General features: G+C 49.7%; 2 protein-coding genes and 1 long non-coding RNA gene across 8 annotated transcripts in view; 2 read left to right on the forward strand and 1 right to left on the reverse strand.

Annotated features, from left to right (window-relative positions):
- LOC308465792 (uncharacterized protein) overlaps nt 1-25,790 on the reverse strand; it is a 430,090-nt gene that overhangs the window by 231,027 nt on the left and 173,273 nt on the right. For 2 of the 6 annotated variants that reach the window (XM_080986032.1, XM_080986036.1), the window contains one exon: nt 2,452-2,625. In XM_080986032.1, coding sequence (XP_080842158.1) covers nt 2,452-2,625 — 174 coding nt within the window. Of the gene's footprint in view, nt 1-2,451; nt 2,626-2,754; nt 2,952-6,554; nt 6,662-25,790 lie in introns of those variants that run through there. The other 4 variants (XM_080986039.1, XM_080986038.1, XM_080986037.1 and 1 more) reach the window with 4 other exon arrangements.
- Nucleotides 1-25,790, forward strand: part of LOC308465694 (uncharacterized protein) — a 386,527-nt gene that overhangs the window by 182,964 nt on the left and 177,773 nt on the right. The gene's annotated exons all lie outside the window — the stretch shown is intronic.
- Nucleotides 22,919-24,111, forward strand: LOC308466273. Its single transcript, XR_013980688.1, has 3 exons — nt 22,919-23,069; nt 23,646-23,771; nt 24,098-24,111. It is a non-coding gene; the product is annotated as an uncharacterized lncRNA (long non-coding RNA).

Here is a 25,790-nt window from a genome sequence, read left to right on the forward strand (position 1 = left end):
TTCTCATCAAAGAATTCATACAGGGGAGAAACCCTATCAGTGCTTGGAGTGTGGAAAGAGCTTCAATCGAAAGAGTCATCTCACTTCTCATCAAAGAATTCATACAGGGGAAAAACCCTATCAGTGCTTGGAATGTGGAAAGAGCTTCTGTCAAAGGGGGACGCTCACTTCCCATCAACGAATACATACAGGGGAGAAACCCTATCAGTGCTTGGAATGTGGAAAGAGCTTTCGTCAGAGTGGTGATCTCAATTCCCATCAAAGAATCCATACAAGAGAGACAACGTCTTAGTGTTTGGCATGTGGGAAAAGATTCATTCATTGCCCACCAAATAATTTATACGGGGTTGAAAAAGAGGGCTGCAGACAACCGACAGATTACAACTGGGGAACAGGAAACCACATCTGCATGCATGGACTTTTGTCATATATGGATTTATAAAAGTGAAGGTGAATCTTTGATCTTTGTAATCTTCCCTTAGGGCTCAGGGGGAGCAAGCTTGGATTCTAGAGGAACCAAACAAGTATTAACTGTGAAATCTATCGCACAGTGTGGTCTCTTACAAAAGATTCTTCGGTTTGGGAAAATATCAGTCAGTTAAAATACATTACATGTGTCTTAATTTTAACTAAACAAAGGAAAGCAGGAAGACAGCCCAGAGTCCTGGAAGATAAGATGGTGGAATGAAATAGGGCCTTCTGAGGAGGGACTGCACCGAAAACAATTGATGGACAACAACAAGAAGAGCACAATTTTCATCATGCATGTTAATTTAGATATAGATCTGTTAAATATGATGAACGTTGCATGCCAGTGGCTGTCAAGATAAGATAAAGGATTAAGATCGGGATGATATTGGGAATAAATAAAAGAGAGAAAAGTAGGAACAAGAACCGCCCCCCCCCCCCAAAATCACAGCTACAATAAACCTACCATTAATATTGTGGACTAGGCATTTCTTCGTCAGAGGGCAAAAAACCCAAATTTAGAAGGGGATCAAATACTTTCCCCCCTCACTCTATTTGTTTACACTCACACACACCCCTGGCTCTCGTTTGGAGGAGGAGAGAGAGGCGGAGGCTCTTTACTTCTAGAATGGCATTTCCACGGCACCTCCTTTCCTCCCAGGAGCTCCTCCTTTCACCCCCTTTCACCCCCTTTCCAGCACTGCGTTGTTTAGTGTGGCAGCACCTGCCCTTTGGAACTCCCCGCCTCTTGCAATAAAGCGCGTGCCTTTGCTAGACTCTTTTCTGGCACCTGCTAAGAGCATTCTTGTTTAGGCAAGCATAGTCAGATGCTTAGGAAGCTGAAGTAATTTTAATCTCTTTTAATATTTTAGCTTTTCTGTGTTTTAAAGTAGGCTTGTTAATTTTTATTGATTTTACTGCTGTGGTGTTGTTCTTGTTTTTTGTATTGGTAAACAACTTTGCAGGTTGTTTAAAATAAATTTTATGAAATAAATAAGCAATAAATATAAATAAAATAACACAAGCGAAAACACAATGCATCCTGTAGATTTAAGTAACTGTCCACAGTGGCCTACTTGTTATCGGAGGCCCAGAATCCACAATACTTTGTAAGAAAATATGAAATAAAGTCAAAACATTTTTGTAGGCAAAAAAAAAAAAAAAAAAGAAGTCAATACTGGGGAGGTGACAAAAACTTTTCCACACCAGGTACCCCCTGACCTTGTTATGCCACTACCTGGGGTGCAGGGAATGCATGGGGGTCCCTGTTCAGATAATTCCTGGTGGGGGGAGACCCCCAAGTCAGGGAGCAGAGGGTCCTCCCTTGTCCTCTCTGCCAAGCCAGGGAGGGACCACTTCGCAGGAAATATGCAGCTCTGCTCTTCCTTGGGATCCTGATACTGCCTTCCTTTTGGGGGGAGGGGGCTTTGGGTCAAGGAAATAAACCCCCATCAGAGGGAGGGAAAAGTCACCTTTGGGAACAGAGGATGTAGACAGATGAGAAGGTTTGAGATATACAGACTCAGCCTACATATTTGTATCATTTATTATTCCTATGTTCCCTGTTTTATAAAGCTAATAAAAGTTATACAAAAAGAAGAGAAAAAGGCAACACACGGAGGCCCCATCTGAGTTCACACTGCACAGCAGGATCAGGTTCCTTTAAGGAGTCCAGTGCGGCGCGATGGATCAGTGAGTTGTCAGACATTGGCAGGGCATCCAGATCACAGAACTGGTTTTAGACCTTTTGAGCTGCCAATACATCGCAGTGGCCGGGGAGCTGTGATCTATTCCTAGCTGAAATTGCCTGCAGATGACAAAAGCGTAGGCAGGCAGCCAGGTAGGTGGGGGAGCCCGAAAAGGTGCTCCCCTTCTCCATCTCCATCCGCCTGCCTGCCTCCTCCCACCCCCAAGCTGAGCAAGCCCCAATTCCTCTCCGGCTCCATCCATCCATGTCCCCATCTCCACTCCCCTGGGACTCACCAGATCTCTCGGAGGTCCCTGGGAGGGAGTGCTCAGAGGTTGTGGAGAGGGATGCAGGAGACAACCTGACCAGGTCATCTGTCCATCTTCCCTCTTCCATCTCCTCTAGCTTGACAGGATCCGTCTCACTCATCCTTCCTGAAGAGTCAAGTAGCCAAAAGAAGCTGCAGGGTCCTGGGAGAGAGGAAGAAGCAAAGGGAGCCTCAGAGGCCCTGCAGGGATTCTCCTGCCCTAGATATTCTCCTGCCTCTGGAGAAGCACAAATGGGGTGGCCCCTTCCCAACAGAAGCCCCATTTCTAAACCTCTCCAGTGGTTTCAATTTCCTCTGTTTGCTCCTCACCCCACTTCGCAAGGCTGACACGTTCTGCACAGTAATGACCTGAGAGTAGATCCCACTGTACTCAGTGGGGCTTATGGACAGAACTTGGTGCAAAAACCAGTCACCACCCTGTCCCCAAGCCTGAAAACTGCAACCCCAGAGCATGGGCAGAAAATAGCAGAGTAGCTATTACAGTGGTACCTCACTGGCAGGGTCTGTCCAGTAGTGACCTCAAGGTAGAACCCTTGAACTCACTGGGGCTTATGGACACAACTTGGTGCCAAAACCAGTCACCTTCCTGTCCCTAAGCCTGAAAACTGCAACATCAGAGCATGGGCAGACGAGTAGCTAATACATGTAAGTGGCCCCATGCTTGGTGCTTTCTATGGAGTGTCCTGTTGACGTTCTTTGAGCTCTCTCATTGCAAGCCAGGCAGATGTGGCCATATTTGCCTCTTGCATGTGGACCAAATCTTTGGGGAAGCTCTTCATCTCCAATTGGTAGGAAAGAGGGTTCATTAACCTGCTGGTGGGAGGAGGTGGCTTTTCAGCCCATAAATTCAACTCATGCTGGAATATCTGGTGGGCTGGATCTGGAGCACAAAGGGTCAAGTTCTACTTGCATGAGCCCTTGTGTTCCTTCTTCAAACATATTAGGCAGGAACGTCAGAGGTCAAATCTGGGGAATATTTCATTCTGGGCTTCTTATGGCAGAGCACAGAAGACATGCAATCAATTCTTTTCAGTTCTGTCAAGTAGGTCCTTCCCTAGATTTCTCAAGTGCAAGGACCCAGGGCTGTCTGAGTTATGGGGTTCCTTGGGGTCCAGGTCAGCTGGCTAGTCAGGATTGTCACCTGCAGAGTATATGTCAACTAAAGGATAATAGTCTGCCTTGAATTGAGGACTTTTTGGAGGTGTTGCTGAATGTGGAAGCAGAGGAGCTGGTAATGCCACATTTCGGAATAATCTTGAGACTAAAACACTGTTGGAAAACATGCCCCCCTCGGGAGAGGCTGGCCTCTCTCCCAGATCCCGGGGCTTGTTTACCGGTGATCTACTCTGGCTGACATCCCCGCAGTCCAGGAAGATCTTGATAGGCGACATCTCCCAGCCGGTAAGATGCACACCCCCTTCTTCCTTGCATACCAGCAGGAGAAAGAAGATCGTCAGAAAGTCTTTTATGTCTTGTTTATTTCTGACTGCACAACTCTACAAAAAAATGTCCGATCAGTTCAGTCTCCTCCGAGCAAGAGACTCAGACTTCCTTCACATACGCAACAGGAAGGTCTCATATTACACACAGAACAAAGCCTTGTAAATCCTGTGAACTTCCGGGAACATTCTTTCCCACAGCTAGCCACATCTTGTGATGTAAATACCAAGCTGCCAGTTTGCAGCTGCGTCACACTCATATTCCAACATACACCACTCCTCCATAGATATTCTCTGTGCTTATACACTATATTCACAAACTTTACGCTCCTCTTGGGAGAAGATACCTAAAGGATTAGGGTAGCTTGAGAGAAGTAGCTTATTTTGTTGTTGTTTTTTAAATGATATTTATTAACATTTCAAAAGAAAAAGATCACATCAATAAAAAAATTAACAATAAAAAGGAAAGATACAAAATACAAAGTACAAAAAAGAAAAAAACAGTTAAAAACAATTCCATCTTTTCATCACTTCTTTTAGATTTACTTGTTTCCCGGACTTCCTCATACCACCCTCTTTTGTATTCCAATTCAGTTTGTTAGTCCAGCAATTCCTTTCCCTCCTTTTTAATCTTGATCTTTAATCTTAATATATTATAACATTAAATTTTTACCTATTAAAAACCAATTTTTCAATATTCTTTTATACCATTACCGCTAGAAACCGCTTAACTTCAATCCGTCATCATTCTAACATTCATTAATTTTACAATATTTCTGTAAGTAGTCTTTAAATTTCTTCCAATCTTCTTCCACCGACTCTTCTCCCTGGTCTCGGATTCTGCCAGTCATTTCCGCCAGTTCCATATAGTCCATCATTTTCATCTGCCATTCCTCCAGTGTGGGTAGATCTTGTGTCTTCCAATGCTTTGCAATAAGTATTCTTGCTGCTGTTGTAGCATACATAAAGAAAGTTCTGTCCTTCTTTAACACTGATTGGTCGACTATGCCCAGGAGAAAGGCCTCTGGTTTCTTCAGGAAGGTATATTTAAATACCTTTTTCAGTTCATTATATATCATTTCCCAGAAAGCCTTAATCCTTGGGCACGTCCACCAAAGGTGAAAAAATGTACCTTCAGTTTCTTTACATTTCCAGCATTTATTATCGGGCAAATGATAGATTTTTGCAAGCTTGACTGGGGTCATGTACCACCCGTATATCATTTTCATAATATTCTCTCTTAAGGCATTACATGCCATAAACTTCATACTTGTGGTCCATAACTGTTCCCAGTCAGCAAACATAATGTTATGTCCAACATCTTGTGCCCATTTAATCATAGCAGATTTCACCGTTTCATCCTGAGTATTCCATTTCAACAGCAAGTTATACATCTTTGACAAAATCTTAGTTTAGGGTTCTAACAGTTCTGTTTCTAATTTTGATTTTTCCACCTGGAAGCCAATTTTCTTGTCCAAATTGTATGCCTCCATTATCTGATAATAATGAAGCCAGTCTCGCACTTTGTTTTTTAGTTTTTAAAAACTCTGCAGTTTCAATCTATCTCCAGAGAAGTAGCTTATTTTGAGACAGCACCCATTTCCAATTCTTGTTTATGAAAACCCTCTTCCTAGTTGGTTTTGTTTTGGCTTCTGACAGGACATCAGAGCATTTGATAACCTTGCATATCGTTTCATATTGATATAAGGATCTGGTGTGCAAATTCCAGTACAGTGGTACCTCAGGTTACATACGCTTCAGTTACATACGCTTCAGCTTACAGACTTCTTACTTACAAGAAAGAAGATTCCACCTCAACATTCGGAAGAACTTCCTGACAGTAAGAGCTGTTTGACAGTGGCATTTGCTGCCAAGGAGTGTGGTGGAGTCTCCTTCTTTGGAGGTCTTTAAGCAGAGGCTTGACAACCATATGTCAGGAGTGCTCTGATGGTGTTTCCTGCTTGGCAGGGGGTTGGACTCGATGGCCCTTGTGGTCTCTTCCAACTCTATGATTCTATGATTCTATGACTCCGCTAACCTAGAAATAGTACCTCGGGTTAAGAACTTTGCTTCAGGATGAGAACAGAAATCGTGCTCTGGTGGTGCGGCAGCAGCGGGAGGCCCCATTAGCTAAAGTGGCGGTTCAGGTTAAGAACAGTTTCAGGTTAAGAACGGACATCTGAGAACGAATTAGTGTTCTGTCTGGACCCAGAGCATGAGCTACTCTTAAGTAAGTTAAAAAGTATTTTTAAGTCAACTTTTTAATATTGCACTATTTTAATTTTTTTTAACATTTTTGCTCTTCTTTGTACTTATAGACGTCCTTTTGCCATGTGGACGAATCAAACCTCCTTTATTGATTTATTTTTAATGGTATGGAAAGAGAAATTGTTGTATTATCTGGTGCTACAGACTCTGCTAGATTTTATTCAGAAGGTTTTACAAGTTCCTATCAGGATGGTAAGAATTTTATTACATTCAGCCAAAAAGGATTTTAAGTGTTCCATGTCCTCTGTTAGTACTACAAGCCACCCAAAGACTGATAATCCCTCTTTTGTCCCAGAAGTTTGGGAATAGCAGTCTTTTATACTTGCTTTAATTTTGAATTTTGCTTTCAGATTAGTTCCTCTACTTGTTTAGCGTGAATTTGGCCTTGAGTCGCTTGAGCTCCTGGTCTCAGTGCCAGAGATGACTTAGCAGTTGAGCTGCCTGGGCTCCAAACCTTTTTCTGCTCATCCTTAGAGCTGCTGAGAGATCCTATAAGGTCAGTAATAGGATCTGGCTCCTGCTGTTTCTTAGCCACCTCCTCGTTTTCTTATTCACGTAAAATGGAGTAATTTTTGCTTGTGCTTTCTTTAGAGAAGCTCTCTTTGGAGGAGGGTCTGTGGCACTCGGGGAGAGAACATACATTTTGTACCTACTCTGGGTCAACACTGTCTTTCCCCTTAATTCCTCATCAAGTTTCCTTATACCAGTTATACCTTATGCCTTATATCATTTTCTAAAATTCTGTGATTATCCTTGCTGTGATTTATTGAATGGAAACTGAGACAGGTTTTCCAGGTGAAGCTTTTTCCAAACACTCCCCTGTATGAAGTATCTCTTGGGAATTGAGAATGGAGCTGCGAAGGAAGCTTTCCTCACGTTTCAAGCACTAATTTCTTCCCCCCGTTAGTTCTTTCATGTGAAGTGAGGCTCTCCTTCTGAACGAAGAGCTTCCCTTGATGGGAAGTGGACTGGGAGCTCCGACTAAAGTTCTCTCCACACTCTGAATATTTATATGGTTTCTCCATTGTGTGGATTTTTCTTGTTGTCTCCCTTCTTCTTCCTTTCCAATTCACCACCTACAACCTACAATCTACTGTTATATGGCAGTATTATTATTATTATGTTTAGGCTGAGGAAGAAATTGAGAAGCTCCCCTCTGGAGTTCGTAAAGGGTATATATTCCTGGTGCCCTTAATCCTGCTGTTCCGCCAGGGAAGCGGGGCTGCGTCCAAAGCGTGGAATGGTGCAAGTACTCAGGGAAGGGAGCAGAAAGCGAGGGAAGCACTAGGCCCCCATTTCTAGGAAGGGGAACATCGGCCTGAAGGGGAGCAGCTGCTTTTGGGCAAGAGCAGAGGCCATGTTGGGTCAGGGCAACTGGTCCTTCTAGCCATCTTGGATGAGGCCCCACAGCCATCTTGGATGAGGGCAACTTTGTGCCTGTCTGTTATATACACATACATATCTATCATCTTTCATCTACCTACCTACCAACATACATAGATATATATATATATTGTTACCGGAAAAATCCAAGGGCTCCCTTGGACAAAAAGTAAAGACACCAACCAGAGTAAACTGGAGCAAATCAGCAGCCTGTAGGCTTGGCCTTTATTGTTTTTGTTTTTTTTAAATGATTTTTATTAAGGTTTCAGTAAAAAGTTAAACAGAAAAACATAAAAAAGAAATACACACATACACAATACATTATCCAAAAAAAGAAGAAAAACACAGAGAACAGAAAACAAAAAAAGAAACAGAACAATTAAAAACAATAACCTTTTCATTTCCGTTTTTGAATTTACTTATTTTCTGGACTTCCTCATACCTCCCTCTTTTGTATTCCAGTCCAAATTCTTTGTCCAGCAATTTCTTTTCCACTTTTTTAATCCCAATCTTTAATCTTAATGTAATATAGCATTAAAATTTTACCTCTTAAGTACCCAATTTCCATTTCCTTAAACTTCTTTAATCCTAATCTTTAATCTTAGTCTATCTATAGCTTTATCCTGTACAGCTGGAAACCACTTATTTTCAATCCAACATCACTCTAACATTCTTTATAGGCTTGGCCTTTATTGAACTGTTGCAACAGGGTGCTCCCCTCACTTGCAGGAGAGAGAAAGGACACAGAAAAATGGTGTGCAAGGCCTTATAAAGACTTTTGAAATTCCCACCCTGTAGGTCAAGCTCACCCCCAGAAACATCACGCATACATCACAGAAAGGAGGGGTTGAGGGAGGAGTTGTGGTGGTAACCTGAGTGTCCTGTCACCTGGCTGGTTCCCCCTTTCCCCCTCCCCATGAGTCACTTCCAGGAGACAAAGGGGAGTTTCCAGGTTCCTGCCCCCAGAGGGAAGATCTGATCGATTTCAGCTCTCCTGATATAACATGCTGGAGACAGTTCTCTAGTAACACTTCTTTATTAAAGCAACAAGACTCACGACTGGGGAGAGGAAAGCTACATTTATAGGGACAGGGAACTAGCAAGAAAGGATACATTTTGGAGGGAACAATATCAGGCAATCACAGTCCTGCCTTTTGGAGGGAACCAATAAGACAGAGGATCCAAATACAGCAGCTTAAATGAACCAATAGTAGCTGTACCCTCTGGAACCAAAAGGCAGTTACTTTACCCTAATGCAAAGACAGACAATAATAATACAGATATAAAATCCTTTGACTCAATACACAACACCCCTTCCCCCCTAGTGAGCACAGCAGACGTAATCTCTCAGGTACTGTGGGGGCCTACAACTTCTACTTGATCTCCTGACAACAGGTGTTGCAGGTTCTGGATTGGGTGTTACCTGTGGTAGAGGGGCTGCTCTAGGGGTTTCGTCAGGAACAGATGGAGTCCCCGACATCTCAGGGTCCCCTATCTGTACCTCGTCATCGTGAGGACTAGCAGACCCTGGTTCATTTGTTAAAGCCCCTGGTGATTGCACCTTTGGGCCATTTTCACTCTGGTCTTGCGGCTCTGCGTCGTTAGCCTGGGATGAATTATCTGGCTCCTCCCTGCTGAGCGCCCGGCGCCTCAGCTGATCGATATGTCTCTTCCACACTTGCCCATTTTCCAAGGTCACATAATAGGACACAGGTCCACTAGCCCGGGTGACCACACCAGCCACCCACCGCGAACCTCGTGAATAGTTCCTCACCCAGACCAGATCTTCAGGGGCGAGATACCTTGTTGTGTCAGTCTCAGCCTGGGGGGTTGTTCTTGAATTATGGTTTGGCATTTTATCCGGGTGGACATAATCCAGCACCGTTACCAGTCTCCTACCCAAGAGCAGCTCAGCTGGCGACTTGCCCGTTGCGGTACACGGCGTCGCATGCTGCAAAAATAACATTCGCGCGATGCGAGCTGACCAGTTACCCTCCATTAAGCGCGCAATGGATTCTTTGGCTGTTCTTACCATGCGCTCAGCCTGCCCATTGGAGGATGGGTGAAAGGGCGCGGATGTGACCCCTCTTATGAAGTTATCAGCCAAGAATGCCCTGAATTCTTGGGATACAAAAGCTGCCCCATTATCTGATACAATGGTCTCAGGTAACCTGTGGGTTGCAAACAGCTGCCTCAACACCTTGATGACGGCAGCTGATGCCATGCTAGGGACCATCTGTGAAGAGAACCTGAGCTTACAGGGTTAAACAGCTCAGAGTGTACGCTCTGCCTACTAGTGGGAGGGGGGAAATGCTACGTCAGTTCCGAGAGACTAAAGTCTTTGTTCTGTCTCTCTACTTTCGCTTTTGAGGAGAGAGGACGTGTTTTCACGATGCTGTTCGCTGTGATAGATAATGGATAGCCTGTTGTAAATAAAGCTGCTTTTAGCTGCTAAGATCCTGTGTGGACTTTATTTAAGCACACTGAAGAAGGCACTGGAGTTTTTTTTTTTTGGTTTCCTCTTACCGCTGTTGAAACTCTGCTATGCTCAGATGAGTCGGACTCTTGGAATGCAGAGCTGCGATGGGGGAAGCGTGCCGGACCTCACGCTTATCTGAGCAATAAATCAAGATTATCTAAGAGGTTATGGGGGCAGTAATTGCAATTAGAGGAAGCCTGCCTTTGATGTGCTGTGTGCTTAAGAAGGCTGAAAACTGAGAAGCTGTTGTTTTGCTGCCGGAATGCAAAAGTCCTGCTTTGAGGCTTTGCCTGGGAGAAAAGCAGGGAAGCTGGCTGCAAGCTGTGTGCTGCAAAGGGACGCTGGAGGCCTCTCCTTTGAAGCTGGCTGGTACGCGTGAGTACTTCAAAGCCCCAATGGGAGCACTGGGGGAGGAGATGGCTGAGCTCCAGGACTTTTATGATGTCCCGTTTGAAAAGCTCACAACCCAGTCCTGGGATATCTGGGTTAGAAGAGTCAGGGGGTGGTTTTTGGCCACAGGGTTCTGGAGTATAACCCAGAAGGAGCCTGCCCCACCCATGCCAGTTGCTGCTGAAGAAGGAGGAGCAGAACTGGAGGCTGCACTCCTGGAAGATAGAGAGCTGAGAATGCAAAGGGAGCTCTGCATGTTGAGAGCAAGCGTGGACGCTATGCTGTTGCCCCACCTGGAGGGCATTGAGTCGGCTCAGGCCGCCTGGCAGGTGCTGAGGAGTATGTGTGAGAACTCAGCAGGAGCCCAGGGCCGGGAGAAAGCCGAGAGCAGGCAGGAAGCCGAGAGCCCAGAGGGGGCTGCTGGCCATGTTCCTGAAGTTACAGCTGGGAGTAGCTGCTTTGTCTCCGAGGGGCCGTGTGATGTTGAGGCCTACAACCAGAGTGCTGGGGAGCGTGCAGGCCCAGGCTGTGCACCCGAAGGTGGGGGTGCAGGGAACAAAGGAATGGCTGAAGAGGGAGCTGTGAGAGCTGTTGCTACGCGTCGCCGCTGTTATCGCTGTGGCTCCCCCTCCCATCTGGTGAGAGAATGTCCAGTGGAGGCACAGGAACAGCCCAAGGCCGTCTCCCGTAGCAACCAGATAAAGAGCTCGTCTTCAAAGCGTGGGAAAGGCAAGCTGAAGGCAGCTGGCAGAGACACTGAACGTAAACATTTGGCTGCCTCTATGGCTGTAGTCAAAAGTTGTCAACAGGATGCTGAGCTGGCTTTTGTGGTCGACATTGGAGCGTCTCATCACCTAGTGCCATCTGGTGGATTCCTGGAGAACTGCACCTCTGTAAAATCTGGGAAGACTGTCTGTTTAGCAGATGGGACTCGACACCCACTCACGCAGAGTGGCTCACTGTTTTGTTCTTTCTTGCAGGACTCAATCCAGGCTTTTGTTGTTCCAGGACTGTCCTGCGCGTTGCTGTCTGTCAGTGCACTTCTTGCTGAGAACTACAGAGTGTGTTTTGAGAACAATAAGTGTTCTATTTCCAAGAATGGACAGCACCTAGTCAGTGTTGAATGTAAAGACAGGTTGTTTGTGATAAATGCTTCTTTTGCAGGTCCAGATGACACGGATGACACGGAGGAGGCTCAAGCGCAGTGTGCCAATGTTCCAGTTCATGATGCGTGTCAACATCTCTGGCACAGACGTATGGCACACGTGTCGTGGGGGTCGGTGAAAAGGATCCCGGAGTATACGCAAGGGTGCAAAATGAAATCATGTGCTAAGTTTCTAGATTGCAGAGCGTGCAAGTCCGCAAAGGTGAAAACGTGCACATACCCAAGGTCTGAGAGGGTGACCACTAGGGCTTTTCAATTAATTCATGCAGATTTGTGTGGACCGTTTTCTGTGAGCAGTTTGGGCGGAGCCAAATATTCGCTGGTTCTGATTGATGACCATACGAGGAATTCTTGGTGTTTTTTGCTTCAACGCAAAGATGAAGCTGCGCCGCTAATCAAAGACTGGATTGCGGCTGTGGAACTGCAGTTTTCCACACGGGTGCAAAACTTTCAGAGCGATCGCGGTGGGGAGTTCACCGGGTCTGCACTGCAAAGTTTCTTCCGCAAAAAGGGGATTCAACACAGGTTGACTTCTCCACACAGTCCCCAACAGAATGGGATCGCGGAACGCAGGAATAGGACTCTAGGGGAGATGTCCGCAGCTCTTTTGTTTGATGCCGGGCTCCCACAGCGTTTTTGGGGGGAGGCTTGGCGAACGGCCAACTTTGTTCTGAACAGGTCGTTCAATTCAGTGGTAGGTGACACACCGTATTTCTTGCTTCATGGCAAGAAACCGAAAGTGCACTACTTCCGCGTTTTTGGCTGTGAGGCTTGGGTCCTCATACCAAAGGCCAAACGCAAGAAAGGTGAACCCAGGTCCCAGAAGATGATTTTTTGTGGGTATGAGCCAGGGACCAAGGGGTGGAGGTTTGCGTATCCGTCAGGGAATCAGTCCAGGATTCTGCTCAGCAACAGTGCTGACTTCTGTGAGCAGAGTGGCTGGGCAAGGATACATGGGAACCCTGACATTCTGTCAGAGAGTCTGCTAGACTCTGCTGATGAAGGAGAGGAAGAGGTTGAACCTGCGACTGAGGCTCAAAGTCCAGGCCCAGTGCAGGCAGAGGGGAGAACTTCTCCCAAGGCTGTGAAGATTGAGCAACGCAGTGCTCCATCTTCCCCCACAGGTTCGGCTGAGAAGTCCAGAAGGCGCAGTAAGTCAGAGGGGGAGCTCTCTGATGCCAAGGATGTTCTGGCTGGCCCTAGTGGGTCAGAGGGGGTTCCTGAAGTAGTGCTGAGCCGTTCAACGCGGACGACCAAGGGGAAACCTCCTGAAAGGTTTGCCGTCACTAGTGTGTGGGTCGGAATGGCACAGTGTGAACCCGAGAGTTTTGAGGATGTTCAGAAACTGCCTCAGGAAGAAGCCAGGAAATGGCATGAGGTGATGCAGAAGGAGATGAGCTCAATGGAGTCTCTAGGTGTGTTCTCCTTCACGAAGTTGCCGGTGGGTGAAAAGGCAGTGGGTAGCCGCTGGGTTTACCGTCTTAAGCCCACAGCGACAGGAGAACCGCAGTATAAGGCCAGATTAGTGGCAAGAGGATTCACGCAGCAGAGGGGGTTGCATTATACGGAGATTTATGCGCCCACGTGTAGGAGTGAGTCTCTACGCTTGGTCTTGGCCATCGCTGCACAAAGAGGTTTGCTGGTGCATCATTTTGATGTGGATGTTGCTTACTTGAACTCAGACCTCCAGGAGGATCTGTACATGCTTCCTCCTCCTGGGTTTGAGGGCAATGAGCGAGGTACTGTGTGGAAACTTCACAAGTCAATTTACGGCCTGAAGCAGTCGGCCAGGAATTGGAACTTGTGCCTGAATGAAGCTTTGGAGAAGCTAGGTTTCAGGAAGAGTCTTGCTGACAGTTGCCTGTTCCTTAGAGGATCAGGAGACTCACAGGAACTGGTGTTGTTTTACGTTGATGACATCATCCATGTTGGAAAGGCAGACAAACAGGTGCAGAAGTTTGCCAAAGAGCTTGGGAAACGGTTTCAGCTCAAGGACCTGGGTGCAGTAAAGATCTACCTAGGTGTCCAGATAGCGAGAACTGAGGATGGTAGCTTCTTGCTCAGTCAGAGAGGCAAGATTGAGCAGTTGCTGGAGAAGTTCAGAATGTCCGATTGTGCAGGAGTTCGGACACCCATGGAGACGAACTTCGTAAAAGATAGCCAGCAAGCAGAAAGTGCTGAGTTTGAGAATGCTGAGATCTTTCAGTCAGCTCTAGGTAGTCTGTTGTATCTGTCCCAATGGAGCAGACCAGACATTGCCTTTGCTACCAACCTGCTAAGTAGGGAAGCGTCAAAGCCCAGTGTGAGTGCTTGGCACGGTATCAAGCGGGTACTGCGCTACCTGCAGCATACCAAAGACTTCTGTCTTAAGCTGCCAGCTGAAGGTGAGGCGAAGCTCACATGCTATGTGGACAGTGACTGGGCGAATTCGCAGGACCGCAAGTCTGTGTCTGGGTTGGTGATAAAGTTTGGGAAGTCACTGGTTGGGTGGAAGTCCCGGAAGCAAAGTCTCATTGCGCTGTCTTCTACTGAGGCTGAATTCAGTGCACTGTCAGACTTGTGCCGAGAACTAGAGTTCTATAGATGCTTGGTGCAAGAGATCTATGGGGATTGTAGCTTGCCCATCACGGTTTGGGAAGACAATCAGCCTTGTTTGAAGTTGGCTGAATCTGCACAATTTAAGGCGAGAACCAAGCATTTGGACATACGTTTCCAAAATGTGTGTCAGAGTGTTCAGTCAGGTTTGATACGACTGAAGTACTGTGCCAGTCACAGTAACCTGGCCGATGGATTAACCAAACCTTTAAGCTTCCAGCGTCATGGGGAGTTTTGTGGTGGTTTGGAGTTGGGGGTAAGTTCTGTACTTACTTTCCCCACAGTAGCGCAGAGCGAGAGGGGGTGTGAAGAGAACCTGAGCTTACAGGGTTAAACAGCTCAGAGTGTACGCTCTGCCTACTAGTGGGAGGGGGGAAATGCTACGTCAGTTCCGAGAGACTAAAGTCTTTGTTCTGTCTCTCTACTTTCGCTTTTGAGGAGAGAGGACGTGTTTTCACGATGCTGTTCGCTGTGATAGATAATGGATAGCCTGCTGTAAATAAAACTGCTTTTAGCTGCTAAGATCCTGTGTGGACTTTATTTAAGCACACTGAAGAAGGCACTGGAGTTTTTTTTTCTGGTTTCCTCTTACCGCTGTTGAAACTCTGCTATGCTCAGATGAGTCGGACTCTTGGAATGCAGAGCTGCGATGGGGGAAGCGTGCCGGACCTCACGCTTATCTGAGCAATAAATCAAGATTATCTAAGACCATCGCCACTTCTAACCATTTGGAATATGCATCAACGATAACCAAAAAGACCTTTCCTTGGAATGGCCCAGCAAAATCTAAGTGCAGCCGGCTCCAGGGAGATCTGGACTGCTCCCACCAGTGGACTGGTGCTCTGGCCACTTCCGGCCGCACCTCTTGGCATGCCTTGCATGTTCGTACCCATTGTTCTATGTTCTGGTCCATTCCAGGCCACCACACATAACATCGGGCTAGCGACTTCATCCTGACCATTCCCGGGTGTCCCATGTGAAGCGTCTCAAGAACCCTGTTTCTCAGTGGTGCTGGGATGATCACCCTATCTCCCCACAGGAGACAACCCTTATGCATGGACAACTCGTGCTGCCTAGTCGCATAAGGCCTGAATTTGTCTTCATGCGGACCACCTGGCCACCCCCTCCCCACCCAAGTGAGCACACGGGAGAGAACAGCATCTTTCCTCGTTTTCTCAGCTATATCAGTAGCCGTTACAGGAGCCCCCGGAAGTGTTTCCAGCATCATTATGTGCTCCGCTGGAGCAGGATCCTCAGTGCTCCCGCCGGGAAGGGGCAATCGACTCAGTGCATCCGCGTGGCACAACCGTTTCCCCGGCACATGGGTCAAGGTGTACTGGAACCCGTTCAGGAATATAGACCAACGTAACATTCTGGGGGAGAGAATTTGTGGCGTTTGTTTGTTCGGGTTGAACAACCCTCACAGTGGCTTGTGGTCCGTTTCAATGTAGAAATGGCGACCGTACACATAATCATGGAACTTTTTGATTCCTGCCACAATTGCAAGCGCCTCTTTGTCAATTTGAGCATAGTTGCGCTCCGTGGGCGACAACGTACGGGAATAGAAAGAGATGGGCTTTTCCGACCCATCCGGTTCCCTATGACTTAGCACCGCCCCCAGGCCGTATTGAGAGGCATCACATGCCAGGACCAGAGGCTTTGACTCGTCATAATGAGCAAGGACACTCCTGCTACTCAGCATTCCTCGCAAGGAGTCAAAAGCCTTCTGCTGCCCCTGCCCCCATCGCCACACAGTCTTTTTCTGCAACAGTCTATGTAATGGTTCAGCTACCGAAGCTTTCTGGGGTAAGAACGAATGATAAAAGTTAATAAGTCCCAGGAATGACTGCAACTCCGTCTTGTTCTGTGGTCGTGGCGCCTCGATGATGGCCTTAATCTTAGCATCTGTGGGGTGGATGCCTGATGCATCAATTTTAAACCCCAAGAAATCCACAGTTGGCACCCCAAAACTGCATTTTTCCTTTTTCAGTTGCAACCCCACCTCCTTGAACTTGAGCAACACTGCACGAACACGCGCAACCAGTTCCTGTGGGTCTTTTCCAGCAATCAAAACGTCATCAAAAAATGGCAAGACCCCCGGCAGACCTCTTAACAGGTGTTCCATGAGCCCTTGAAAAATCCCTGGGGCCACACAAACTCCAAATTGTAATCTGTTAACTCTGAACGCCCCTTTATGTGTGACAATAGTCTGTGCTTCCGCTGATTGTGGGGTTACTGGCAGCTGTTGGTAAGCTTGTGCCAGGTCAATTTTGGCGAACACCTTGCCCCCAGCCAGTTTAGCCAACAGATGTGATACGACTGGAATGGGGTATGAGTTTCCCCTGAGTGCCTTATTGATAGTGCATTTGTAATCTGCACAGATCCTGACTTCCCCATTTGCTTTAAGGGGCGTGACGATTGGAGTCTCCCACTTAGCAGAGTCCACGGGTGAGAGAACTCCCTGCTTGACCAATTTATCCAGCTCTGCTTCGATCTTGGGTTGCAGTGCAAATGGCACTCGCCTTGGTTTGAGTCGGATTGGGGCCACCCCAGGGTCCAACTCGAAGTCAACTGGGGGCCCTTTACAACAACCCAGTTTTCCATTAAAGAGACCAGCAAATTCTTTGCATAATGCCTCGCTCATCTCAGGGCAGGTTTGGATTGAATTAAGCCCTGATATACTCAGTCCCAGGGCGGGGAACCAGTCAGTGCCCAGGAGACTGGGGCGACTGCCCTTCGCAATCACCAGTTTGAGTACAGCCTGTTTGTCCCGGTACTGTACTCTCACGGCACACATTCCCATAACATGGATGCGGCCCGCTGAGTATGACTGCAAGGTTGCCGGGAAGGGTTCCAGAGGGGGCAACTTACCCCTGGGGAAGAATGTCCTCGCGGTCTGGTCCGACACGATAGTGAATCCAGATCCGGAGTCCACCTCCATGTCGCACTGCTGACCCTCAATCTTCACCTTGACGTGTGCCTTGCCTTGTGCTGGGAACTGCACGACCCTCCCGTTGATCTCCGTAACGTAGTGGCAGTCCTTTAGAAAATGGGTTGCTGCGGGCGGTCTGCGATGCTCTGGTCTAGGTGCTCCTGTCGCTCCCAACGCCGCCGATCTACAGACCCTGGCGATGTGACCTGTCTTCCCGCACGTCCGGCACATAGCATCCCGGAAACGACAACTCTTCCGCTCATGGTTTCCGCCACAACCTGGGCACCTGCCTCGGTGATCTTTGTGCACTGTGCAGGCCTGACTCACTGACTCGACCCCACGGACTGGGCTCTGGCTCAGAGTAGCCTCTAGCTCGTCCATGGCATGCGCAACTTCTATCTGTGGCTTAGGGGCCTTGCGACTGGCATCAAGCTCCTCTCTTTCATAATTCTCCGTGGCGGTGGCCTCCTTCAAGGCTGAAGCAAGGGTAACCTCTTCTTTAGCCACAATGCGTCTTCTGGCCTTCTTGCTGCTCAGACCACCGATAAACCGATCCAGGAGAGTCTCTTCCAGATTTTGGAAGTCGCAGTGCTGAGCGAGCTTCCGCAGTTCAGCTAGAAATGCAGATGCAGAAACCAGAGGCCTTTCTTTTGGGTATTGTCGGCCAAGGGGTGGCAAAGAAGGACCAGACATTTTTTATGTATGCAACAACAGCAGCAAGGATACTACTCTCAAAGCATTGGAAAGCTCAAGATCTACCCACACTGGAAGAATGGCAGATGCAACTGATAGACTACATGGAACTGGCCGAGATGACCGGCAGAATTCGAGACCTGGGAGAAGAGAGGACTGAGGAGGATTGGAAGAAATTTAAGAACTATTTACAAAAACATTGCAATTTGAGTGAATGCTAAACAGGACGCTAGATCAATATAACTGAGCACCACTAAACTTAGATGATTTTAAGAAAATAAGTGAGATTGAGAAAATATAACCCTTTTTGAGAAGTAGAAGATTATGAAACATAGAAGGGATATAAGATTGCAAATAAGATAATAAATTGCTGACAAAATGCTATAACGATGAAAGTGGGAGCGGGAGATGTGAGGAAGTCCAAAGAAAATGTGAAATTATGTCAAGATGTATGTTACATTGCTTATTATGTGTATTGTTATTGTAAAACCCAATAAATTTCTATTAAAAAAAAAAAAAGAAATGCAGATGCAGACTCCCCAGCACGCTGCTGCCTCTTATGAAACTCCATCCGCCAAGCCATCTTGGTCTCAGTAGGCGCCAAGTGGCTTGTCAGGCCGGCAAGAATATCTTTGAGAGATGTCTCACTTAGCTTCGCTGGAGCAAGCAATGCCTTGGCCAGCTTGAAGGTCTCAGGCCCACAGTAGCTCAGGAATGTGGCCCTTCTTTTGCTGGCATCGGTGATCCCTTGAGCCTCTGCGAAGAACTCGAAGCGTTCGACGTAGTCTTCCCACGTGTCGGGCTCTGATGGCTGGAAGGGCTCCAATACCCTTGGACTCTCCATTGTCCTGTGGCAGGGTCGTCTTCTCAGCTGGCCAGTGAGTCTTGTTCTTAGCTGCAATCCGGACTCTGAGGCAGGGCTGCGTTTAACCGCTCCTCAGCATTCCGGATCCCACCTTCGTCGCCAGTTGTTGTGACGTGGGGTTTGTGATTTCAGCTCTCCTGATATAACATGCTGGAGACAGTTCTCTAGTAACACTTCTTTATTAAAGCAACAAGACTCACGACTGGGGAGAGGAAAGCTACATTTATAGGGACAGGGAACTAGCAAGAAAGGATACATTTTGGAGGGAACAATATCAGGCAATCACAGTCCTGCCTTTTGGAGGGAACCAATAAGACAGAGGATCCAAATACAGCAGCTTAAATGAACCAATAGTAGCTGTACCCTCTGGAACCAAAAGGCAGTTACTTTACCCTAATGCAAAGACAGACAATAATAATACAGATATAAAATCCTTTGACTCAATACACAACAATTGTCCTTTGTTTCAGTCCATGCTGAATCCACTCCCACATGCAAGTTCTTTGTGATCTTGATTGTCTTCTGTCTAGGACCATCAGGGTTGGCATAGCAACTGGGCAGGGCTCCTGTGGATGTGCTGGGCTGCCCTGTATCAAACCTTCCCCATTTTGTAGTCCTTCCTTCATGGAGTAAAATAAAAGTGGAACAGTGCAGATCCGATGTATGGTGGATTTTCTATGAATTTATAACAGAAGCGCAATGTTTGTAGTGTGTGTGTGTGTGTGTGTGAAGTTTGTACAAACTGAATGATTGGGGGGGAGGTTCCTGCTACAATACACACCCCTGGTTCTCGTTTGAAAGAGGAGTGAGAGGCGGAGGCTCTTTACTTCTAGAATGGCATTTCCACGGCACCTCCTTTCCTCCCAGGAGCTCCTCCTTCCACAACCCTGCCAGGCTGGCCGCTTGCCTTTCACCCCCTTTCCAGCACTGCGTGGTTTAGTGTGGCAGCACCTGCCCTTTGGAACTCCCCGCCTCTTGCAATAATAATAATAATAATAATAATTCTAGAATGGCATTTCCCTGGCACCTCCTTTCCTCCCAGGAGCTCCTCCTTCCACAACAACCCTGCCAGGCTGGCCTCTGGCATGTCGCCCCCTTTCCAGCAGGCGAAGCTGCAGGGGCCACTCACTTCCTGGCCCTCCAAAAATGGAGGAGGCCTTGGACCCTGGATGAGCCTGAGAGGAGCCTTGAGGGGGCAGGGAGGGGCTCGCCCCTTCCCAGACTTTTCCGCCATCCATTTATTGCTACTGTTGATTAAACTTAGGCCCCTCAGGGCTCTGGCACCCGGCACAGTTATTTCAAATGATCTCAAACCCTAAAATGGATTGACAGGTAACTGACAGACGTAGATGATCTCTAGAGATATAGGGAGTCTGCCGGATGCCCCCCTTGGTTGGGCCTGTGATGGACAGCAGAGCCAGGCCAGTCAGCGGACTTCGTCCCTCAGAAATCCCCCCCAGGGGGCTGGAGCCTCGCTCTGATTGGCTGCCAAGCCAGCGGGGGGCGGAGCCAGGCCTTTTGGCGGGAAAAGACAAGGCGCCTTTTCTGAGGGGGGAGCTTGGAGGGGAAGGTGGGGAGGAGAGGAAGAGGAGTCAGGCGGGAGTTCAAGGGGAGAAGCTGGGGGGAGGGAAGGGAGACCCCCAAGAAGGAGGGCTGAGGGGACCCCCTGGGTGTGGGGGGCGGACTGAGGGGGGGGAGGGAAGGGAGACCCCCAAGAAGGAGGGCTGAGGGGACCCCCTGGGTGTGGGGGGCGGACTGAGAGGGGGTGCGGAGGGAGACCCCCAAGAAGGAGGGCTGAGGGAACCCCCTGGGTGTGAGGGGCGGACTGAGGGGGGGGAGGGGAGGGAGACCCCGAAGAAGGAGGGCTGAGGGGACCCCCTGGGTGTGGGGGGCGGACTGAGAGGGGGTGCGGAGGGAGACCCCCAAGAAGGAGGGCTGAGGGGACCCCCTGGCTGTGGGGGGCGGACTGAGAGGAGGGAGCTGAGGGAGACCCCCAAGAAGGAGGGCTGAGGGGACCCCCTGGGTGTGGGGGGCGGACTGAGAGGGGGGAGCGGAGGGAGACCCCCAAGAAGGAGGGCTGAGGGGACCCCCTGGGTGTGGGGGGCGGACTGAGAGGGGGTGCGGAGGGAGACCCCCAAGAAGGAGGGCTGAGGGGACCCCCTGGGTGTGGGGGGCGGACTGAGGGGGGGCGGAGGGAGACCCCCCAAGAAGGAGGGCTGAGGGGACCCCCTGGATGTGGGGGGCGGACTGAGGGGGGGGAGGGGAGGGAGACCCCCAAGAAGGAGGGCTGAGGGGACCCCCTGGCTGTGGGGGGCGGACTGAGGGGGGGAGGGGAGGGAGACCCCCAAGAAGGAGGGCTGAGGGGACCCCCTGGCTGTGGGGGGCGGACTGAGGGGGGGGAGGGGAGGGAGACCCCCAAGAAGGAGGGCTGAGGGGACCCCCTGGGTGTGGGGGGCGGACTGAGAGGGGGGAGGGGAGACCCCCAAGAAGCAGGGCTGAGGGGACCCCCTGGGTGTGGGGGGTGGACTGAGGGGGGGGAGGGAAGGGAGACCCCCAAGAAGGAGGGCTGAGGGGACCCCCTGGGTGTGGGGGGCGGACTGAGGGGGGGAGGGAAGGGAGACCCCCAAAAAGGAGGGCTGAGGGGACCCCCTGGGTGTGGGGGGCGGACTGAGAGGGGGGAGGGGAGACCCCCAAGAAGCAGGGCTGAGGGGACCCCCTGGGTGTGGGGGGCGGACTGAGAGGAGGGAGCTGAGGGAGACCCCCAAGAAGGAGGGCTGAGGGGACCCCCTGGGTGTGGGGGGCGGACTGAGAGGGGGGAGGGGAGACCCCCAAGAAGGAGGGCTGAGGGGACCCCCTGGGTGTGTGGGGCGGACTGAGAGGGGGGAGCGGAGACCGCCAAGAAGGAGGGCTGAGGGGACCCCCTGGTTGTGGGGGGCGGACTGAGGGGGGGAGGGAAGGGAGACCCCCAAGAAGGAGGGCTGAGGGGACCCCCTGGGTGTGGGGGGCGGACTGAGGGGGGGAGGGGAGACCCCCAAGAAGGAGGGCTGAGGGGACCCCCTGGGTGTGGGGGGCGGACTGAGAGGGGGGAGGGGAGACCCCCAAGAAGGAGGGCTGAGGGGACCCCCTGGGTGTGTGGGGCGGACTGAGAGGGGGGAGCGGAGACCGCCAAGAAGGAGGGCTGAGGGGACACCCTGGGTGTGGGGGGTGGACTGAGGGGGGGAGGGGAGACCGCCAAGAAGGAGGGATGAGGGGACCCCCTGGTTGTGGGGGGCGGACTGAGAGGGGGGAGCGGAGGGAGACCCCCAAGAAGGAGGGCTGAGGGGACACCCTGGGTGTGGGGGGCGGACTGAGGGGGGGGAGCGGAGGGAGACCCCCAAGAAGGAGGGCTGAGGGGACCCCCTGGGTGTGGGGGGCGGACTGAGAGGGGGGAGCGGAGACCGCCAAGAAGGAGGGCTGAGGGGACACCCTGGGTGTGGGGGGTGGACTGAGGGGGGGAGGGGAGACCGCCAAGAAGGAGGGATGAGGGGACCCCCTGGTTGTGGGGGGCGGACTGAGAGGGGGGAGCGGAGGGAGACCCCCAAGAAGGAGGGCTGAGGGGACACCCTGGGTGTGGGGGGCGGACTGAGGGGGGGGAGCGGAGGGAGACCCCCAAGAAGGAGGGCTGAGGGGACCCCCTGGGTGTGGGGGGCGGACTGAGAGGGGGGAGCGGAGACCGCCAAGAAGGAGGGCTGAGGGGACCCCCTGGGTGTGGGGGGCGGACTGAGAGGGGGGAGCGGAGACCGCCAAGAAGGAGGGCTGAGGGGACACCCTGGGTGTGGGGGGCGGACTGAGGGGGGGGAGCGGAGGGAGACCCCCAAGAAGGAGGGCTGAGGGGACCCCCTGGGTGTGGGGGGCGGACTGAGAGGGGGGGGAAGGGAGCGCCCCAAGAAGGAGGGCTGAGGGGACCCCCTGGGTGTGGGGGGCGGACTGAGGGGGGAGGGAAGGGAGACCCCCAAGGAGGAGGGCTGAGGGGACCCCCTGGGTGTGGGGGGCGGACTGAGGGGGGGAGGGAAGGGAGACCCCCAAGGAGGAGGGCTGAGGGGACCCCCTGGGTGTGGGGGGCGGACTGAGAGGGGGGAGGGAAGGGAAACCCCAAGAAGGAGGGCTGAGGGGACCCCCTGGGTTTGGGGGGCGGACTGAGGGGGGGAGGGAAGGGAGCCCCTAAGCGCAGGCGCGGGGATAGGGAGGGCTGGGCTTGCAAGGGTTAAGAGGAGCAGAGCTGGAGTCCTAGAGAGGACGGGAAGTGAAGGGGGAGTGAAGGTCCTCCAGGGCTAAATCCCCCCTCCCCCTCCCTCCCTGCCTTCTTCTCTCCTTTGCAAAAGCCCCTCCTGGACTCGGGTGAGTCTCCTCTCTCCTCCCCCTGAGGGTGCAATGGGGAGAAGGGGGTCCCTGGGGGGCAGGGAGGGGGCATGGGGGTCCCTGCTCAGATCATGCCTGGGGGGGGGGGAGAGACCCCCAAGTCAGGGAGCAGAGGGTCCTCCTTTGTCCTCTCTGCCAAGCCAGGGAGGGGCCACTTCGCAGGAGGTCTGCAGCTCTGCTCTTCCTTTTTAGGGAGGGGGCTTTGGGTCAAGGAAAAGTGGGCAGGCAAATAAACCCCCAACAGAGGGAGGGAAAAGTCACATTTGTGACCAGAGGATGTAGACAGAAGGGAACATTCCCACGTGGGGGGAGCACAGGGAGAAGAAAAGCCCGTCTGCATCTGCAGCAGCACAACAGGACCACTTCCTCTGTCCCAGATGCAACAACACATGTCTCTCCCCCATCATTTAAATACACAACAAAATTGTTCCATTAAGATACTGAAATAAGCATGAAGGAAAAGAATAATGATAAAAGAATGCAGCTATTAAGAGGCAGAAAAGAACAGAACAATGTGTAGAAAAATATCATCTTTCTTCTCCCTTTTTCTCTTAGGGTCCAGTGTGCTTTGAAGACGTAGCTGTTCCTTTCACAGAGGAGGACTGGGCTTTGCTGGATCCTGACCAGAGAGCTCTGCAGAAGCAAGTGAAGGAGGAGAATCCTGGGATCGTGGCCTCTCTGGTAAGGCTCCCTGCTGGATCATAAGATCAGTTTTGAAATTCCATACAGATCTCTGAAGGACAAACCTCTATTTTGAGGGAGCCCAATAGCGCCACCTGCAGCATCTGAGATGTTAACACACCCACAACTCTCCATAGGAGATGCATCTCCTGTTCTGTCTGGGAATATTCTTCCACCAGTCCTGCCTTTTCCAACCGTGAGGAGGCTGGTCTGAGCTGCCCAGGCCTTCTTCAGTGTAGGCTTCTGAGATCTCAGGGATGTGGAGGAACATCCTGTCAAATTTTCTGTTTCCCTTTCTGCATCTCTCTGTTTTTGGTTGAGCAAAGAAATGACTGAGCTTGGAGATGGAGCGGATTCCACGACTGAGCCAAATTAAATCCATCCCTGGAACGAGCCAGGCTTTTCGAATCTCCAGTTCCCATAAATAAGTTAGGTAATACCAGCCAAAAAAGGCAGTAACTCCCTTCCCTTCTTCCTCTTTCACAAACATTCATTTGCATTCTTCAGTCATTTCAGCCTCAATTTCTTCCTCAGGCTAGGATTATGATTATGATTATGATTATTAATGATATCAGGAAACATGATGAGGAATTAAGGGGAAAGACAGTGTTGACCCAGAGTAGTTACAAAATGTATGTTCTCTCCCCAAGTGCCACAGACCCTCCTCCAAAGAGAGCTTCTCTGAAGAAAGCACAAGCAAAAATTACTCCATTTTACATGAATAAGGAAAATGAGGAGGTGGCTAAGAAACAGCAGGAGCCAGATCCTATTACTGACCTTATAGGATCTCTCAGCAGCTCTAAGGATGAGCCGAAAGAGGTTTTGGGCCCAGGCAGCTCAACTGCTAAGTCATCTCTGGCACTGAGACCAGGAGCTCAAGCGACTCAAGCCCAAATTCAGGCTAAACAAGTAGAGGAACTAATGAGAAAGAAAATTTCAGAACTATCCTCAGGAAATGCTAATACAAGGATAAAAGACTCCTTCTCCCAAGCCTCTGGTGCAAATGAGAAATTATCTGTCATTGGGTGACTTGTACTACTAACAAGGGACATAGAATGCATAAAATCCTTTTTGGCTGACTGTAATAAAATTCTTACCATCCTGATAGATACTTGTAAAACCTTCTGGAATAAAATCTGGCAGAGTCTGTGGAACCAGATAATACAACAATATCTCTTTCCCTACCATTAAAAATAGATCAATAAGGGAGGTTTAATTCGTCCACATGGCAAAAGGAGGTCTATAAGTACAAAGAAGAGCAAAAATGTTTAAAAAAATTAAAATAGTGCAATATTAAAAAGTTGACTTAAAAATACCTTTTAACTTACTTAAGAGTAGCTCATGCTCTGGGTCCAGACAGAACACTTAAGAAGCTTGTACTGTACAGTGGTACCTTGGGTTAAGTACATAATTCGTTCCAGAGGTCCATTCTTAACCTGACACTGTTCTTAACCTGAAGACCACTTTACCTAATGGAGCCTCCTGCTGCTGACGCGCCGCCGGAGCATGATTTCTTTTCTCATCCTGAAGCAAAGTTCTTAACCCGAGGTACTATTTCTAGGTTAGCGGAGTCTGTAAGCTGAAACGTATATAACCTGAAGCCTATGTAACCCGAGGTACCACTGTACTGGAATTTGCACACCAGATCCTTATATCAATATGAAACGATATGCAAGGTTATCAAATGCTCTGCTGTCCTGTCAGAAGCCAAAATCAAACCAGGGAGAGGGTTTTGATAAACAAGAATTGGAAATGGGTGCTGTCTCAAAATAAGCTACTTCTCTCAAGCTACCATAAGCCTTTGGGAATCTTGTCACAAGAGGAGTGTAAAGTTTGTGAACATAGTGCATAAGCACAGAGAATATCTAAGGAGGAGTGGTGTATCAGTCTGAAGATTATTCAAAAATGTGGCATCACCAGCTCCTCTGCTTCCACATACAGCAACACCTCCAAAAAGTCCTCAGTTCAAGGCAGACTATCCTGCTTTAGTTGACATATACTCTGCAGGTGACAATCCTG

The sequence above is a fragment of the Podarcis pityusensis genome, assembly GCF_964106645.2.
Source record: "Podarcis pityusensis genome assembly, chromosome: 2".
NCBI classification, from domain to species: Eukaryota; Metazoa; Chordata; class Lepidosauria; order Squamata; family Lacertidae; genus Podarcis; species Podarcis pityusensis.